This window comes from Euprymna scolopes, chromosome 3, assembly GCF_053919585.1.
Source record: "Euprymna scolopes isolate OS-2025 chromosome 3, ASM5391958v1, whole genome shotgun sequence".
Classification (NCBI taxonomy): domain Eukaryota; kingdom Metazoa; phylum Mollusca; class Cephalopoda; order Sepiida; family Sepiolidae; genus Euprymna; species Euprymna scolopes.
The window spans coordinates 111,017,415-111,038,005 of NC_136484.1; the positions used below are offsets into that span (position 1 = coordinate 111,017,415).

Sequence of the window (20,591 nt, forward strand, 5' to 3'; positions counted from 1 at the left end):
AAAAAAACATTGGATAACAGCAATCCATACAGGTATAGAAAAAACAAGTGGATTTTAAAAACCAGTGTTTTTTTTGCTAATTTTGCTAGCATGATACAGCCATCAAAGTTGCTTTGATTAATTACATATAAAGCTTGAAAATTTTTTACGTATTCATTCAGAGCAGATTATAGCTATAATACAGAGTGAGTCACAGGAAACAGATCTTTTAAAAATCATCTTGAATGTTATTTACACAACATTTCAATCACTGTAACCCACAACCGTTATCAGATGTAAAAAATCCGTTTCCCGTGACTCATCCCGTACAACTTCTAAAAATTTTCTGAACACAATCAAGGAAAACTCTGTATGATTCGTTTAGTGTATATTTTATGTAACATTTGTTATTTATATATTGTCTTGGATTTAAGAAAATTAAGTGATTTGCAGAATTTAACTCTCCAAACTCAAAGGACACCTCTGTCATGCCCCATTAGTTATTTAATCAATTCACATAATTTAATCTGAGGAGCATCTGTGAAAAATACTTGCATCTTTACAAAATTAAAGATGAAAAATTAAACATAAATATGATTAATGTGATTTCTCTCATATCATTTATTCTGAAAGAGAATGCTGGTCAATATCTTTTCTTCATTAGTATTTTAAAAATGTTATCCTATATTTTTCTTGATATAAAGAAAAGGCAATGATATGTCAAAAAAAAGCCAAAGATAGAAAATAATAAAAAAAGTAAATGCTTACCATTAAGAACATCCTCAAAGCCTACAAAATCATCACTACCGGTCAATGTGTCCAGCATTAAATTTGACCTGGGCAGACAGGGTAAATGACCAACCTGAAAAGGAAGAAAAAAAAAAATTGGTTTCTTGTTTTCTTTTTTGTTTTTCTAAAGAGAAATTAATCAAAATTAAAATGCCAAAATGCATAAGTCCTAAAAATGGAAGAAGAAAACTAATTTTTACATAAACTAAATATGCCACTGTTGGTTATTTTTGTGATCGCGAACTCAATAACATCAAGTATTTCACATGCTTTCTTGAAAGCAAGTTTACTGTCCATTAAAAATCCTTGCAATATTTTATACATTTACACAAATTACAATCAAGTCAGACTAGATAATATAACATCTGAGACTTGATGAATATTATTAAAAACAAAAACATAGATTTTGTTGAAGCATTTTTATTTGTTCATATAACCAATGTTAAGATTAACTACCTGCAGGGTATAGCGTGTTTATTTTTTAAAAAGAATTTTAGAAAATAAAATTGTTTTTGTTTATAAAGAAATTCTTCAAAAACATACGTTTTTCCTTACTTGTGAATTAGGCTCAAATCATTCAACATACTCTACATTGGGAAAGATTTTATTCGGTGAAGAATATATAATCCAATAGTTTTAATAATTTGAATAATACAGAGAAACACACATATAGAGAATGTTTCATAGAGGCAGAACAGACGTACACATTATATGCATGTGTTTTATAGTGTTGATGCAGATAGACCAGCTAAGATAATCAACCCTCATTCTCATATGCCATTTTATAAAACTTTTGATTAGATGCCAGATTTCAGAAGTAATGCCAATTTTATTTTCCCTATTTTTTTTATTTTTATATTCAACTTTTTATAGCTAATGTCTCTCTTTTAAGCATAGGAATTTTAACTTTAGTTGAAATTCAACTAACAGTTTCAAAATTTATAGTAAATAGAAAGATACTTCATTTTATTAATTCGAAAAAAAATATGATACGTTGTCCTTAGAAGAGTACTTAAATATTCTTATATTTTTATTAGAACCTAAGATTGTCATTAGTTTAATGTCAAGTATTCATAATATCAAAATAAGCAATCAACAAAGTTTGGTTAAAGAAACAGAACCTTGAAATGTATTAACTTTGCAATATATTTAATCAAAGACAGCACGATTGTTAAAACTTTTTTATTTTTAATTTACATGTAACTAATTGAAATTTGTAATACAATTCTTTTATTATTAAAAATATACGTTGCAATATTCATTTATGTAAAACAAACTCTTAAACCGTGCCCAATCAATCTACAAGTTTCGTGATGAAAAAGCAATTCTCAAACTGAAGTAAGAGGGACAGACTAAGCCCCTCATAGGTATGCTTGCGCACGCGCGCGCGCACACACACACCCCTAAAATCCGAAATAAACAAACTTCCTAAGAATTATTGCACAACAAAGTTTAATTATAAACTTGAGCAAGTTCTTAAAAAGCTGTTGAAAGCTGTGAGGTGAAGTGAGGGTCTCAACTAAAAACGAAATGCTGTTCACTTTGTAAAAACAAATATATTAGAGATATGCGACAAATGTTTTCCTTTAAACGCTATTGTTTGTTGAAACAAGAAAAAAAATGTATGAAGTAAAAAAGCAGCAATTATAGATTTTTAGTTTCTTGGTGAATTAATGATAGTAATTTGTAAAAGGGGTTGGTGAAGTAGACTGGTAGAAATAGTAAAAGGCGTCACATGGATAGAACAGTTTGTGAGGGTCTGTTTTGGCAACAAGGTCAAATTAACATGGTGGGGAGGAGACGACAGAACAGTCTGGATAGTTAAAAGGGTAAAGTATAAACAACAAAGAATTTATAAAGAAGAAACAAAAGCAGGAAATATGTAATTAGAATATTTGTTGTTTTTTTTGGGTTTTTTTAAGACAAGAAAAAAAGTTACATCTAATATTAATGAAATTATGATTATCTTGAAACCCTAATGTATAAGCCCAGAAAAGCTAACATGATTAACTGGTAGATGATATAAGTAAAGATAACCCAATATATTATTTGGATTCTTCAGGCTACTCTTCTCACCTTGAATCTTATTTTCACAATGTTTCGGTCAATGTAACCTTCGATGTTCTTCAGATGTATCTTATTGAACTGGGGAATCTTTCTCTCAAACAGGAATTTGTATGAAAATTCGAACAGAACCCTTTATTTAATCTATGAGGGTAGCATGCTCTAATTCTGTCAACCATGACTGGGTAGAAGTTCTAAGTAATTAGCAATTATATTTTAGATCGCCCACACTAAACATTAAACCTTCAGCTTGTAACTTTTACAACTGAATTTTTACTAAGTACTCCATTCACTTAAAATACAATTGCGAATTACTGAAGAGTTTTACCCAGTCATGGCTGATGGAACAAGAGCATGCTACTCTCATAGATTAAACATAAGATTTTGTAGGAATTTCCATACAGATTCCCAAGTTTGACAGAAAGATCCTCTAATTTTACAAGATACGAGGTGCCTTTCATAAGTATCCAGATTATTTTTGTACAGTCATTTAAAATTGTTGTAGGCTCTTGAAAATTCAGTATGTTATTACTATAAATCTAATGAGATGACTGACCAATTTTTATAATTTCAGGTTTAAATGAACAGCTACAGCAGGAATTGGAATACACCCTACTAAAGTCTGATTGTCACAGCTGGTGAATTTCAAAAGTGCAATCTAGACGTGAGGAGATCTTAGAAGAACGATACACAATTAAATTCTGTTTTAAACTTGGAAAAAATACCACAGAAACGTATGGAATGCTTCAGACTGCTTTTGGGCCATCTTGCATGAATCGAGTATTAGTTTTTAAGTGACATAAGAGATTCAAGGAAGGCAGGGAGTCTGTGAGAGATAATGAAAGGTGTGGAAGGAGTAAGGAAGTCAGAACACCAGAGTTGATTGGCCAAATAAAGAATTTCATGGATAAGAAGCATCTAGTGTCTATAGGGACAATAAATGAACAGTTTGATGTCAGTGTGGGAACTGCACACACAATTATTCGTGAGGAACTGAAGATGCAGAAGAGTTGTGTAAATTCACCAATCCACAACTCCATCTATTTAACCAAGATGGGCATCAAGACAGTTCCTTGCCCTCCGTATAGTCCAGACCTTGCTCTCTGTGACTTTTGGTTATTCACTAAACTCAAGGAAAACCTTAGAGGCTGTCGTTATGAAACAATTGAGATGAAAGAGGCTGTGACGAGTCATTGACATGCTCACAGGAGAGGACTTCCATGGAGCCTTCCAGAAGTTGCTGAAATGGTAGAACAAGTGCATTGCAGCCAGAGGAGATTACTTCAAAGGGGACTAGAGTTTCATATGGGTACTATCAATAAAAGTGCCAGTATGAAAAAAATCTGGAAACTTATTGAATGCACCTCGTACACCTGAAAAAGGTTAGAGGTTACACTGACCAAAACGTTGTGAAAATAATACTCAAAATGAGAACAATCGTCCGAAGAATTCAAATGATACAAACAATCAATCCTCATCTCAAAAATTAAAAAAAACGTAAAATTCAAACTATCATCAATGTTTATTAATGTATGTGTTTATCCGGCACAACAAAGTACACATTGGATTCATCTCTCCATCATACACAGCAAAAAGGCTTGGTCAGAATGTAGTCTTGTTGTCTTTATATATTGATGCAAGGTATCCAACTGCCCACGTTTCAATCATCTTTTTGGTCTTTTCCGAGGGGCGCCTTAAAATCCATTTTTGTGACAGTGTTATTTGTTGTATGCAGAATATAACATAAAAAGTGGCAAAAGAAACCCCCATCCGGAAAAAAATGGAATTTGCTAATAAAAACAATTTTTTACAAGTGTCTAAGCATTTTGATTCATTCTGTTGATTAGTTATTTCATACTTAAAATTTGATACTTTAAATATAATGACACGGGTTATATCAGTTGGTCCAGTGGTCTGTCAGGAAACATTTGAAAATAGCATTTCCACTGCTAAATGTGTAAATATTTTAAACATATTAAGAAGCTAATAGAATACTTCAAAGAATATGGATGAAAAATAAATACAAAACAGTATATAAATTAGAAAAAAGAAAATCTGCAAAAACAAAGCAAAAAAAAAAAAATCCAAAATGTTTTAACTTCCATGATATTGTCATTATTTGCAGTAATTGTTTTTTAAGCCTTCAAAATTCATATTCCAATTTTTTTAAATATTAAAACATCAAAGTTCTAAAACTTAATTTCTTGTGAAACATTTTAAAATGTAACATAATTATGTGGTTTATTTCATCATCTACCTATTTAGAAAATAAATCATTACAAAACTTGCAAAGGAATTGAATTCATATGCTTGGAAGTCTAGTATATCATACTACTTCATGTAAGGAGTAGAAGTGAGGTGAAATGGATTCATACATTTTCCAAGGTTATTACCCAAAGATGACATAAAATGTTAATTTCATAAATTCCCTCATCTTTTGCCAGCATAAGTAAAATAAATAAAACAACAATTAGTACTGCAACAAAAATAATGGGATATTAACAATTAAAAAATTACTCAGACTGCTATGGCCACTCCCAAAATATTTCTCTTTAACAATGTCAACTCTCAACCTTCATTCGAAAACAATAGTTTAACAATACTTACATAACACAAACATTATGTTGGGATTTTTAACATGAATAAAATTGTGTATTAATTATGTTTAATAGCAATAACGGAGGGAATTAGAAAACAAATTACTACTTGATGAATGAAATCTTAATATAATGACAATTTAGTGTCTGTAAGTGGATCTAAAAATATTACTTCATATTCTCAATGATCTTTCTAAATCTGATACATTAAAAATTATCGTATTTCACTCTTGTACACAGATTCAAAGCAGATTCGTTCATTAGTATGTATACTACATCAACTCAGTGAATTGGAATATTCAGTTTTTTCTGGCAAATAACTCTTATATTTCTTATCAAATTTGTTTGAATTCAGACAGTTAACTTTGAAAAGTATATCAATTCAATATATAGCAAAAGTAATTTCGTCTGTATTTCACCAACAAACCAAATTTTCTTTGTAATGCAAAATTTTTTAACTGTAAGGAGTTTATATCTTGTAAGAAAAAGACAAAATGGCTGGGTTTTCTTTGTAAATGACCCATTCAATCCCCTGGCCCTGTGTATTGAGCACCCTTTAAAATAACAAATTTGATGCAATGCAAGTATAGGAGTCATTGTCTGGTTTATTGGACACGTTTCAAAAACCTCACAACAAGGAAACACCAGTTGACTGGCAGATCACGTTCAGCAAGATGAATAAAGTAGTTCAATAAGAATAATCATATTTTATCTTATTCTATAAGTCATGATTTTTTTTAACTTAACTAATATCCAATTCAGTAATGGTTTGCTTCTTCAACATTTCAAGAGTAGTATTTTCTTTATCTCCTCTTTCAGATTTTTTATAAAATTTTCTATTGGATTTGCATCTGAATTATTTGCAAGCCAATAAAGTAGAGGTATTCTCTCATCCTTGAACCATTCTTTCTTATTTTAGATTTTGAAGTGTGATGTGAATGAAGGTCATACTGGAAGATAAATTAGTTTTCCCCAAACTTTTCCTCAATGTATGGAATAAAGAAATGATCCAAGACTTCTTGATAGCAACATAAAATCAATCTTTTCAAGAAGCAGATCTTTCCGACATAGATGCTTGGCAAACATAAACCATTGAGGAAATTGTATACCTTTTTGCATGCATTTGATAATCATATCTATTGTATGAATTTCTCCAGATGAAGAGGCCCATAATCACTGAATAAAATATGAAATCCTCATCCAAGATCATTGGAAATACTATTTGACTTGTACCTGAAACTGCATTTACCTGGAGTAAGTTAAGCCAGCTCCATCCATCCTTGACACCATGTCCTTCATGAAGGTCAACCAAGACTGATAATTTTAAGTCGATGATCAAGTAATCTCTAGCCACTCGCTGCTCCAACATTGAACTCCATAAATTTGGAGACCTCAGTTAGGTTCTACATCAGCTTTAATTATCACAAGCCAGAATTTTTGTCGATGACATCACTTTTTGAAATCCTAGAGCAATTGCTTCATGGTTGCTGCCAAAGGGCATGACATGACCAGTGTAGATGTCTCATGATGACGACTTGTTGCAAGGAGTTAATTTTGCAGGAGAAACATATTGCGTTGTTTGAGATTAAGGTGATCTGCTTCCATTGATCAACAGAGCAACTGTGATGATCATGAGCCTTTATTTCTGTTTAATTGTTAGTAGTGACTTTGAAATTGGTAACCTGCTGCTTTGAAGTGCTGTGGATCGAGAAACAGCTATACCAGCATCATTTCGAAATTCTAACACAAATTTGCAAATTATAATAAGAAACCAAGTAGCTGTCATTCAACTAGAACTGTTGTACTAAGTTTGGAATTGCATTTGTATGATTTTGAACAGTTTTTTTTGTTGTTTTTTTGTTTTATCTTAAAAAGATAACAGAGCGAGAGCATCCCCCCTGGACAGTTATCTTCTTTTAACACTTGTTAGTTTCTCACAATGCATAAATAATGGCTTTTTGTGTCAACTCTTTACTATTAATCATGCGGCATTATAATATGCTAAAACATGGGCAATTACACTCTTTTTATATCAATACTTTGGGCATAGAGAATAATCATAAAAAATCATTAAATAAATTTAAATAATCAGGTAAAATAATTACATATTATTTACATCAAACAGAGATACTATTATTAAGAATAGACGGTTCAATTGTAAACAAATTTAAGAAATATAAAAGCTATTCACAAAATACACGTCTCAAGGTGGCTTTACAACAGTGCAAAATATGTGGAAGTTCTCATATGTACAAAATACGTGTGAAAATAGATATCATACAAATGAGCAGACTCAGAAAAGTTATAAGTTTTTAAGGTTTTACAATTATTGAAATTGGATAAATTTTTTAAGTTTTTATGTGTGATACAAATCCCATTAAATTCAATGGTAAAACACACAGGACCACTTTACAAAATGCAAGAAAATTGCTGTCTCATTGTAAAGGGTTCCATGAAACATTCCATCAGACAACTGGCATGGCCATATCACAGCTGGCAGTCATCTGAAATGCTCTAAATCAATGTCATACCAAAGCCATAATTATTGTTGAGGTAATGTTTTAAGCTCCATTTATAAAAGTTTGAAATGAGCAGTTGGTAGAACTTCAAGCTGAAGGTTTGAAGGTTTCAGTTTCTATTTGTTGATGTAAAATTTACAATTTCTACAAGTTGCTCAATAAAATTAAAGTATTTACTTTTTATAAACGTCTGTGTGTCTGTCCATCATTCACAATTTTTTAAAATAATGTAATAAAAAAGATTGTGAAACTCGTTTCATTTCGGATACCATCTATATAAATAAAAATGTAATTGTTCGTATATTACTAATTGCTAATCTTTAAAAGACTACATTAACGATTGCTTTGAAATTTTGGCCAGGTGCAGCTAGTATTGTATGAGAATCAAATGACAACTTGTTTTAATTTTAACTAGAAAAATCTTTTACATTCATTTCAATAATATTATTGAATGTAAAGATAAAATTTGAGTGATTTACAGAACACTGAACAACTAACATCTGTTATGTTAAAAATATACATAAACACAAAAACAAAAGGTTAGGCTATGTATTGCCCAAATATTAAATTAGGTTTATGAAGAATCATCATTATTAAAACGTAGCTGAAATAGTTTATTGGAAATAATAGAAATCTGAAACTGTACACATGTACATAAACACAAACGGAATTTATACTTATGCAAACCAAACACTCCCGACCATCTAGATGACTATCAATCTATCTCAAAGTATTCTTTTTAAATGTATAACTACATTATCTATCTTTAATATTAATCGATTGTAATTTTATAAAATAATCATTTTTATTTTTATCACCTTCCTAGAAAATTAATGAATATATTATTTTAAGAAAAGCTTTTGTAATTTATATTACTTTTTATTAAATCCTTATGATTAGTGTTAATATTGGCAAAACTATTGCGCACTATATATATATGTAATCATCGACATACAGTCCTGTTTCATTGTATCACAACTCATCAGTGCCGCTAGACTAGCACCTATCCCAAGTCGAGGATTGAACCTAGATCCATGCATTGGTAGTCAGCAGTTCTACCAATCAACCCACAGGAGCGGTGCCCATAAATAACTTGCCAAATGTCTATTATAAACAAACATCCGTCCACCACTTTTATAGTGCTCAAACTACTTATTTATAAACAAACAACATTTTTCAGCCAATTAAGTAGTAGTGAGATTATTTATGACAGTGCTCTACCCAAAGAGAGAGTGCTTAAAATATATTTGTAATCATCAACATACAGCCCTGTTTCATTGTATTACAACTCATAAATAGATATACATATTAAGCATACAAATAGCTCTGCTCAGGTCCTTGCTCTCTACTACATATACAGTACTTCAAAAGACTATGTTGTATGATTGATTTAAATAAAAATAAGCAGATTTGGTGGTAGATGTGATGAAAAAACACTTTTGCAGTTATTCATTTAGATTATAGTGCCTATAATGTTGATATTATAAACTTGAATATATTTTATAAACTATCAAATATAGACATCCTCCCGAGGCAAATATTTAATAGTTTCTACAAAAATGTTTGATTGTGTGAGATATCAACTTCTCAAAATCAAATCAGCAACCTTGTACATGCAAAGGGCACAATATTTCTTCAGATAGTGCTTTATAAAAATTAATGTGGCTTACCTAAATGTAGTTAAGTGTTAAGTTATATATAATATATATATATATATATATATATATATATATATATATATATATATAATTTCTTAAGAGCTCTTTTGGGTATCATCTCTTTAGGAAAAAAATCGGTAGCAAGCAAAACAATATTATTGGCGAAATTAAAGAGCACTAAAAGGGAATTCGGATGTGCCAAGAATTAAGAAAAAAATAAAAAAACGATTAAAAGATTTTAATCTGTACATACGGCGTTTAAAAGCGACTAAAAATTGGCACAACCAGGGGAAAGAAAAAGAAGTGCCAATTTTTAGTCGCTTTTAAACGCCGTATATACAGAGTAAAATCTTTTTTTTTTTTTTTTTTTTTTAAATCATTTATTTTTTTCTTAATTCTTGGCATATCCGAATTCCCTTTTAGTGTTGTTTAATTTCGCCAATAATATTGTTTTGCTTCTAATCGATTTTTTCTGAAGAAATGATAGCTAAAAGAGCTGTCAAGAAATTTCCGCATATTTTATTTAAATCTATGCAGTAAATTTTGTACCTCCAAACACTGACACACATATATATATATGTGTCAGTGTTGCGACAATCAGAACCAGAAAAATGTGTGCTTTTTTTCTTATGTTCAAAATGATTCGTTTGTTTTCTTTAAAACTGCCATAAATGATAAAATAAATATTTATTGATTTTAAATTACCAATAAAACTAAAATTTATACACCTCCTAGAAGCATAATTTTTTACATTTGTAAAAAGATATGCAGATATTAAATGAGTTTTTACAGTAATTTTTTTTTTTTTGGTGGGGGAGGGGGGGTTGTTATCTTTCTAAATAATAATACGCTGTAAGCAAAACTAAAAGATTTGAGTGGATTTAAACTATTTAACTGATTCGATAGTCTTACTAAGTAAAATAGAATTTGTCGCATGGCATAATTTCATATTTTTTAAGAAAGTAGGTAAATATTAATAAATATAATGACTGATATTTTAAGAATGTTGCTTTGAAATAATGAAAATGGTTTTGTTACAGGCAGAAGATGGACACCAAATCTCGATTATAAAAGAATGACAAAATAAATGTTGCAAATGAATAAAATGACATACAAAAAAAAATTGAAACACTAAGGCCTATGCTGTCAGAATATTAATTTTAAAAACTGTTTGAATTTTTTTGTTTTCGCATATAAAAAATTGCAAGCAATTTCTCTATTTTTGTTACAGTCAATGTTCTCAAAAATCAAGGGGACTTTCTCCCAAGGACTAAAACTTATCTGAGATACATTGAATAAACATGTTACCTTGGAAACTGCTAGTCTTTCCATCTTGAGTCTTAAAGGAGCGTGAATGCCTTGGATTTTACGAAGAGTTGAAAAATCCATTTGCTCATTTTTTTGGTGGAACTAAAAATTAAAAAATAAAAATACAAAAATGTATAAATATTATAAACATAATATATAAATATATTTATATATAATGTTTTAATTAATGAAATGTTACAGAGAAAATATAAATCATGTACACATACATAGATATAGACAAAGCGAATAATATGGACATTTAAAAATACACAACAAATTTTTATAAAAAAATAAATTTAAAAAATGTTATCCATATACTAGCTTGTATTGTGAAGTAGTAATTTTATGTGCCTTTAACATGTTTCCTATATAATAGACTATTCTTACATAAAAATCTTAGAACCTGTTTCCTATATAATACATAAAAATCTTAGAACCAAATGTATCCAAATATATTTTGGAATGTGGCAAAGAAAATTTTTGAATGATATGTAAAATTCTTACAGCTAAATCAGGTTGACATATTTATCAAGCCTGCTCATATTTAGATGAGTGATCATTTAAAATTACCAAATGCTGCAAGCACACATTCTACACAGGTATATAAATGAGTGACAACAAGATTTTAAGCAGTATCCCAAACAAAAATTATTTTCACTATATTTTTTAAATTTTAATGGAATCACATAGATCTGCAAAACAAACAAATGGTACCAAATTTACTTTTTCTAATAAGCTACAGATAAATTAGGGTAGACAAGATTCAAGTTTACTTGTTAGACTCTTATAGCCTATAAACTCATTATTTTTTTTTTTTTAAAGAATTTCATTCTCATAGCAAACCAATAATTGAAAATATAATTGGAGAAATAAGTCTCTTATGTACTCCTCTGCATGGGGTTGCAGTCAACAAATTTGTAAGCCTGCTGACAAGGCAACCAACACAGCAGTTATTTTGTTAAAATCAGTATTGAGTTTACTGTTTCCAAAATTAAAATAATAAATAAATGGATCAACCCTAGTTGATGGCGACCCAAAGACTTCGTTTGTATCGTCTACTACACCAAAATGTATGACAAGGTGTCACTTACCCTTATTAATCTTCAGCATATAATGCTGGGGTTTTATCAATGAGATATCAAGTACAATTTTTAAAAAAATCTTTGGTATGAATTGGCTGAAGATTAAACCTCAGTCTTCCCGCCTATTAGCTAACTCTAACCATTATGCTGTGGTTTGACTTCTGTATAGTTAGTCCTCTCATTTCCTGATATCTATCATTAATTAAAACCACAAAACAACCATTTTCAGTGGCACCTTTTGAATAGATAACACAGACTGGACAAGCTGTTTCTTTTAACGGCTTATTTTAATCTCACTTTTTTTTTTTTTTTTTTTTTTTTTTTACCTGTTTCTATAATCAAAGCCGACCTTATCACCAACATAAAACTGCTGGTGTTTGGTTCCGGTTAGGAATTACTGCCACTCTTTTCCATCAGGTTAAAGGTTACCAATCTTATCTACTTTTCATACTATCATTTTTATTGCTCTCCCAGCCAATATTGAGCAGATGCTGTGCGAATTAGATGAAGGTGCTACTTTCAGTGGAATTTTTTGTTTTTTATCCAACTTTCCTCACCTCAAAAAACAGGTAATCAAATTCTGGAGTTGAAAGTTTAAAAGGAGGCAGAGACTACCTTTGTACTAAATACAAAAATAAAAATATTTGGAGAAACAGGCATACTGATCAAATTTAAAAAAAGTTTATTTTATTAAGGGTGAAGAGATAGACGAATTAAAATAAAAGAAATAGAACAGAATTTTTAAACAAATGTAAACAATATTATTGTCTTTTTATGATACGTCAACCTTTTCATAGTTTATTTCATGTGTAGACATAATAATAGCATGGTTGTAGATTCAGAGGGAGTTGGATGCTTTGGAAGGAGTGAGAGTCGTAAGAATGTGAGGAGTAAGAGTTAGATTTTAATCTTCAAAGAATCAACCTACCATCTGAATGTTGGAAGTTGAATAACAATATTATTCCTTAATTGGAATTCATTTTTGAGATGAGCATTATATATATTAATTTATTTTTATTTTGGACTATTATTCTCATCTTTATTAGTTTTTTTTTTTTTTTATCTTTTATTGGTTTTGTTTATTTACAACGTTTCGGCCAACTATTCCTCTGGCCTTCGTCAGGTCGTAACCGCGACGGATAGGAACTTCGAATCTCCTAACTGCATTCTCAGCCATCACTGGCCGAAACGTTGTGAATAAACAAAACCAATAAAAGATCAAAAAAACAACAACTAATAAAGATGAGAATAATAGTCCAAAATAAAAATTAATATTTGAATCTAAAAAAAAAAAAAAAAATAAATAAATAAATTAATGTATAACAAGTTGGATATTTTGGAATTCTAGCAGTCCAAATCAAACCTTACACTTTCTGACAAGACAAACTGCATTATTCATAGTTTTAGGGGGTCATATCGTTACCAATAGTATTTAGTACATAATTAAATGTAATCAATTCAATACTTTTGAAATTAGCATATTGATTTTATAGTCTGATTTAAAGTCTTTATAGGTAACCATTAGAATAAAATTCTAATTAATATTCGCAATTAAATTAGCAAAATGTTCATTTTGTCACATATTACTTAGACTAGCATTACAAGCGTATGCTGTATTTTCGTGGACATCGGTAATATTACATATCTAATGTGCTTTAATAAGTCATATCTTTTTTATTTGTTGGTCAGTTTTTAAAAGAATTACATTGATGAAAAGAGAATAGAATAAGCATTCCAATGATGTTAATTTTTCTTTTATGTGTTCAATGTTTTTCTGCTTCAAGTTAAAAATGAAAAAATGGTAAAAAATGACGACAACAAAAAAGGAAACTGTTTTTACAATGTTTACATTTCACACGTTACATTTGGATACACATGCACGGGGTTAAATTTGATTGGATATGGCTGAAATTTTACAGGCTATATAAGCATAGAAGTCCATCTCTACTGGACTGATTTTTATTTTTACAACCAAAAGAAGCAAAGTTACGACCGAGCAAAGCTGACCAAGAATATTTCAAAATTGATAAGATAAATCAGCATATATCATCCATTTTTATATAGATAATAATTTCAGAATTATTTTCATGGATAATATGTAAATATTTGATAATTATTAATTGTGCGGAAATTTCTTTAAAATGTTATCGTTTATAGAAATTCAAATCCACTTAACAGGAAACAGTTCATTATGCACTAACCATCACTGTCAGCGTATTAAGGAGTTTGTATTCTCTTAAAAATAGAAAATTGTCTTTTCTGCTTTCAAAACAAAAGCAGAAAAAAAGTTTCATTTTTTATTCTGACTTTGTCAATTTAACAAAATTATTATCAAGTTTTTCAAATTTGATTTCCAAACAATACTATTTTGTTGTTTAAAAAACAACAAAATGTACTAAGTACATGTGTTTGTTTTTTAGTAGTAAAAAAAACAAACAAAAAAAAACAAAAACAAATATATAGCAAATAAAAGGTACTTGTGCACTTATGCTACCATGCTGAAATAATGACATTATTTAGAAACCCATTCTTAACATGGAGAAGGAAGGGTGTTTTGTTAACTATTCTGTACTTTCACTTAAAAATTAAATAAAATATATGGTGAAACTTGAATTTACTTTTAACTCATTGTCAAGACCATTTTTTTTGAATCCGTAAAACAAACCTGTTTTTTTTTTTTTAATTGAAGATATTTAAATAATAATCAGGCAGTTCGATAAAGAATTTCATTGTGATGAATTTTGTAAATTTTTACCTCGTTTCCACGTTAACATTTTTTTAAAAAATGACTATCTTCGTTAAGTGGACAAGATGAAGGGTAAGCTCTAAGAGGAAGAAAGAAAGGGTGTTTGTAACCATTCTCTGAAAGAGAGGTAGGGAAAAGGTGTTGGATTTTTAGAAAAAGGAATTCTAAAAAGAGTAGAGTCGTAGCCAGCAAACTGAACGGCTGGACTGGTCAGGCGCTCCCAATTTGGGACCCCTCAGGGCCTGATGTTATGATGTTAACTAGCCTGTGTTAATGGGAAATCTGTGACTTTACTGGTCTGATCTTACATGGTTTCACTGCTATAGTCGGTCACCTCAATTTAGACAGTAGCTGTTTTGAAGTAATGAAATTAATAAATAGTTTGTTATTATTATAAACCGGAGTTCTGTTTGTTTGTGGTGAGGACTCTTTATTTTGCAGTAAGCCGCAAGGACCAGTGGAGTGATTGATGTACCCGGAGACTACCTACACAGGGTAGGAGACGATTCGATCGAGAGGCAAATCGCCCCAACATGAAAACACATTAGGTGAAGACGATCAACAGGCCAACTTGTGACGGGATAATGTACGATCGAAAGAACACCTGTCATATCGGGTGGAATCCGACGAGGTTAAGGACACCCGGTGTGGTTGGTGCAGTATCGGTCTGGTTACAGGCAGAGGAGTTTGGTAGAGTTTTCAAAGGTCAAATCATTGAAATTTGACCCCTTAACAACTAAATTTCTGTCTGAAAACCGATTAACAAGATTTTCCCAAATCTCAATATTCCTTATGTCAAATCTCGAGTCTGTAGACTTAAAATTGTCAGAGTAGTTTGGTAGGGAAATGTACACACAGACACACACAGACAATTTCACTTTTATAGATATATGGATTCATATTTTATTAAATGAAGCATTGCTTTCAAATTTTGGTGGATCTGCATTTGTCTTCAATGTCATTCTGTATGTCAGGCCACAAGTCATATGCACAGTGAATAATATATAACATTCCCCGTCCTGTGACGAGTAAAATTAAGAAAACAGAACAGATTTACACTACTTTTATGTCTTTTACGAAGATTAAAATCAAAATATAATCATACTAAACTCTATGTCTAGAATCCTTATTCCAATTATGATCAAAATCCATTACAGGATTTTGATTCTCAAATTGTCTAAAATTTAAAGCTTAAGCTTAAAATGTCTTAATAAGAAATTGGAATTTAAGGAATTCTTCTTAATTAGTGTTTAATTATGAATCAAACTTTATATACGTGCACTTAAGTTTTACAGTTCATAAAAATAATACCTGCTCATGTTACTGACTGTATTGACTAGAATATACAATCCAAACTTGATAAGGATATATTCATTAGTTTAGGAGATTATACTGAAAATATACATGTAATTATATACGTGTGTGTGTGTGAGTGAGAGAGAGAGAGAGAGAAAGAGAGAGAGAGAGAATGAATAGTGATAAATAAATAGTTTTACAACATTATTTCTACAGTTCCTAGAATTCAAAGTCAACAAGGGTCTGGAATATGCGCCTTTCAAAGACTATTTGGATCTAACTTTATACATAATACTAGCATGGGTGCCCGGCGTTGCCCGGGTATTTGGAGGTGTATGTTGAGCAAAAAAAAGTAAATTTTTTTAACTTTGACCCCTATTATGACCCCTTAACATTTATTGTTTTGGGCTCAAATCAAGTTTAAGTTAGATCCATGTCCAAGGAACCTATATCTAAAATTTCAAGTGTTTAGACCCAAAATTGGCAGAGGAGTTTGGTAGAGTTCTCAAAAGGTCAAATCGTTGAATTTTGACCCCTTAATCACCAAATTTCTGGCTGAAAACTGATCACATCGATTTTCCCAAATCTCAGTACCCTGTATATCAAATTTCGAGTCTGTAGACTTAAAAATGACAGTTATTGCGTAGTGAAATGTACACAGACAGACAGATACAGACATATTCACCTTTATAGATATATAGATTGTCCAGGAATCAACACATCATATGCTTCAGTCGCAAAGTGGACAAGAATAGAAAAGAACTTCAATTCACTTTTTATTTGTAACAACAAACAACATTTATTTCCTCATTGTTACGGCCGTAACATCACCCATGTCATCGTCTTCTCTAATGTGATCTCCTTTTTATAGTCTTTTTTCTTTACTGATGATGCCATTTCGTATGCATTCTTATGTAGCCGTGCATGCTATGTTACATACATACATACATATATACATACACGCATATAAAGAAAGAGATATATACATACACACAGTATGACAGATTTTTATTAATTGAAAGTTAATTCTAAGTTGACATTTCAGATACAATACTAATGAATATAAATAGCAATTACACTTGGTGAATAATGTAGAACGTTTGCATTAATTTATTTCATATTATCCACCTACTTCCACAGCAGAGACTTATGAGGCACTTCATGGCCATTAGGTAAGCTTTTTGGTTTTGGTTTAGCAAACAAATATAAATGTACATATACTATGTAACAAGGACAGGCTGGATAGATGCTATCAAAAGCATGGTATGTGTTTGATATTTTTTATATCTTTTTGATGAGCTTTGTTTGCTCAGAATAGAACAAGAGAAAAAAGAGTGATAACATTTTGCTTGATTTAACCTTAATAGACATTGTTTTGAAACATGTGTAAAGACACATGCACATTTGTTTCTGAAATAAAATCTGAATGTATTTTTAGAATCAATAAACACTAATATACAGACTATATAACATTTGGTTTAATTAGCATTTAAGCTGACACACAAAACTTACTAGCCAATTTTATTTTGTTATTGTTGCACCATGTTATTGGCATTATAATATTGTATTTCACTACAGTTTATTCTTGTTAAATTATGTACTTCCAGCCAGACAACTGATAACATGCAAAATTTTTCAATTATGACTGAAAACTAAAAATCAGAAAGGAGAATAACATATTTTAACTGAAGAAAATAAAAATAGTTGTCTCCCTTATAACTAAAAACTATAGTCCTTTTTCTGCATCAGTTGCAAAAAAAAAAAAAAAAAAAAAAAAAAAAAAGGGGTAAACAAAAAAAAAATAAAATAAAATGATTTTATTGCATCACAGGCAACACGAGATAGTTTGAGCTAGTGTCTATATAAACCTACACACAACATATTTACTTTTGTAAAACTTAGCAACTCATAAGTAAAAACAAATCATCTTAATTAATAAGCAAAAACAAAAAAAACTGAACATTGGCCTTGTTTAAACCTGAGGAGACATTAAACCTAGCTCAATTTAGACTTTCTTCTTTCAACATATCTTTAGATTTTTAAGTCTGTGACACTAATGAAGGCATGCTTATAAGATTTACTAGCGTTACATGCCCTCGGTTGTTCTCTCTTAGTAAAAACAAATAAATAGTATTCATATTGAAAGAGGCTACAGAAAGAGGAGATGAAACTAAACAGCCAATAGCAATTGGTTGTTGCTATGTCAGTCCAATTAACCAGGACAACTTTACAATAAAACTGTTTATTAATACAGCAGACATGATTCCTAAAACTGTGGCCTCTTTCACATTTGACACACAAATATTTTACATATATTTACTAGCAGGGAGACACAACGTTGCCTGGGATTGAATGATAATCAAAAAACGTTTCACACTCACATATTTTTTTATTGTGAAATCGACTTTTTTTTTTTTTTTTTCAATCAAATCACTTGATTGCCTGTTCTAGTTGGGGACCCATCGCGGCGCACTAGGAGAAAGTGGATTATTTCGATTATCGATATTTATCAAAGACATTCCGATACAAAACTTATCTAAGAACACTGCCAGGCACATAAAGTACCTTTGTGTGAAATTTCATAAAAATCGGCCCAGCCATTTTCAAGTTCAGAGGAAACGAATTCACACACAGAAAGACAAAGTTCCTTTTATTTATATTATATATATATATATATATATATATATATATATATATATACATATACATACACACACACACACACACACACACACACACTAGCATACTGCCCGGTGTTACCTGGTCAGAAAATACACTTAAATATATTTTAATTTATGCAGATTTCGTAGCCAATACTGTATTGATTATTATATTGTACCCAATATATAATAGTGATTTTAAAAGTAGAAAAAAAAATGACTTGAGTGCTATCAGCCGAATTGAAATCAAAATATAACTCTCCAGCAGAATTCATTACCATCCGACTTAAGTTCACATACATACCAAAACTTTAAAAAACGTAGTTAAACGTATAAAGGTATATTTGTGCATGAGTAGAAGACACACATTTAGTTAACTTATGCCTGCCAAGTTCCAATTTTTCAATTTTGACCCCTTAGCAGCTATTTTTACCGACATGCTCAAATCCTCTATATATCAAGTTTCAAGTGTTTAGACCAAAAATTGAATGAGTAGTTTGGTAGATACTGTTCCACAGACAGACAGACAGACAAGGTCACTTTCATATATATAAACCATTGTTGAAAGAAACATGCTTTATACTGGTTACTTTTTTTCCTGTTTTTCCAGCGATAAAAAAAAAAAAAAATTATAATGCAGTACTAAATAGACCGAATAAAATGTTAATTTTCTTTCTAGGATTAAAAAAAACCCGGGTAAAAAAAATTTTAAAAATGAAATGAAAACAATCATTGAATTAAAAAAAACAAAACAATCATCAATTAATGAGATGTTATTTTGTAAATTAATATGCAAATTAATTTGCCAAAGCATGTTGATTGAACGAACATACTAAAGTTCTTTTATTTTACATATGGAATTAGGGTTTTAAACTCACTGCCAGTGTGATAAATAACTGAACTTTATAAACACTCAATTAAAAATTTTGTTTTTTCTGCCTGTCAGCCACAATGTTTTAAATCATAATAAACACATTGCTGTAATTATTAGTGTTCTTTTTTTTGTATTATTTCAAAACATCAGTTTAATCAATTACATATATTGTTTTAAGAGAAAACTCTACTGGACATAATTTACAAAACACCTTTTTATTGCTTCAAACAATTACATTCAATGTTCTTTTAAAAAGAGAAATTCTACTCGGCACTATTTCAAAACACTTTTATGATCACTTTAAACCATTACATCCAGATTCACACTTTAAATGTGGAAAAATTAGAAGCTGAAATTCCATTAAAATTTCAACCTTTACTGAACATTTCCAAACAGGGTTTACCTTTTTTTTCTTCCTACCATTTTCCCAGCCCCATTTACCTATTTGATAACCCTATTAATTACTCAAACCACCTCCCTCAATCGTCTGGACAAATTTAATCCAGCGATGCAGACTCAATTTGGGAGTTTTGAGTTGTAGATTTGCTGTCTAGTTACCACAACTCCCAGATTCATTCTCACTTGACATAATAATACACGTCCATCTATTTTATATAGAGATTTTATCTGTCCATCAGTCACAGTTTTTTTCTTTTGATGTAATAAATTGCAGAATTTTTCTCATTTTCACACATCAGATATCCGAACTGCTTTTAGAAACAGAGAATAAATGTATAAATAGTAACTAATCTGGATGTCTGGAAATCAGAACTGAAAACTTTTATATTTTCAGTCTGAAGTTCTACCATCTGATCTATTTGGACTTAAAATTGGCACCAGATCACAAATTTATGATTTACATCATATTTCAAACCATGAGTTCAAACATAAGTGATAATAAAGAAAATAGTGAATGCCTAAACATTATCAATCGTATGGCATAGTCATGTTGACACACCAGTTCCCGCTGGATCACAGAAGTTAAGCAATGTTGAACCTGGTCAGTACTAAATGGGTGA

At 30.3% G+C, this 20,591-nt stretch overlaps 1 protein-coding gene across 1 annotated transcript in view; it reads right to left on the reverse strand.

Annotated features, from left to right (window-relative positions):
* Window positions 1-20,591, reverse strand: part of LOC145258164 (proteasome maturation protein-like) — a 214,660-nt gene that overhangs the window by 79,813 nt on the left and 114,256 nt on the right. Inside the window, exons 4-5 of the mRNA XM_080115971.1 lie at window positions 10,915-11,016; window positions 748-841 (exon numbers count right to left, since the gene is read on the reverse strand). Of these exons, the coding sequence (XP_079972097.1) occupies window positions 748-841; window positions 10,915-11,016 (196 nt within the window). The remainder of the gene's footprint in view (window positions 1-747; window positions 842-10,914; window positions 11,017-20,591) is intronic.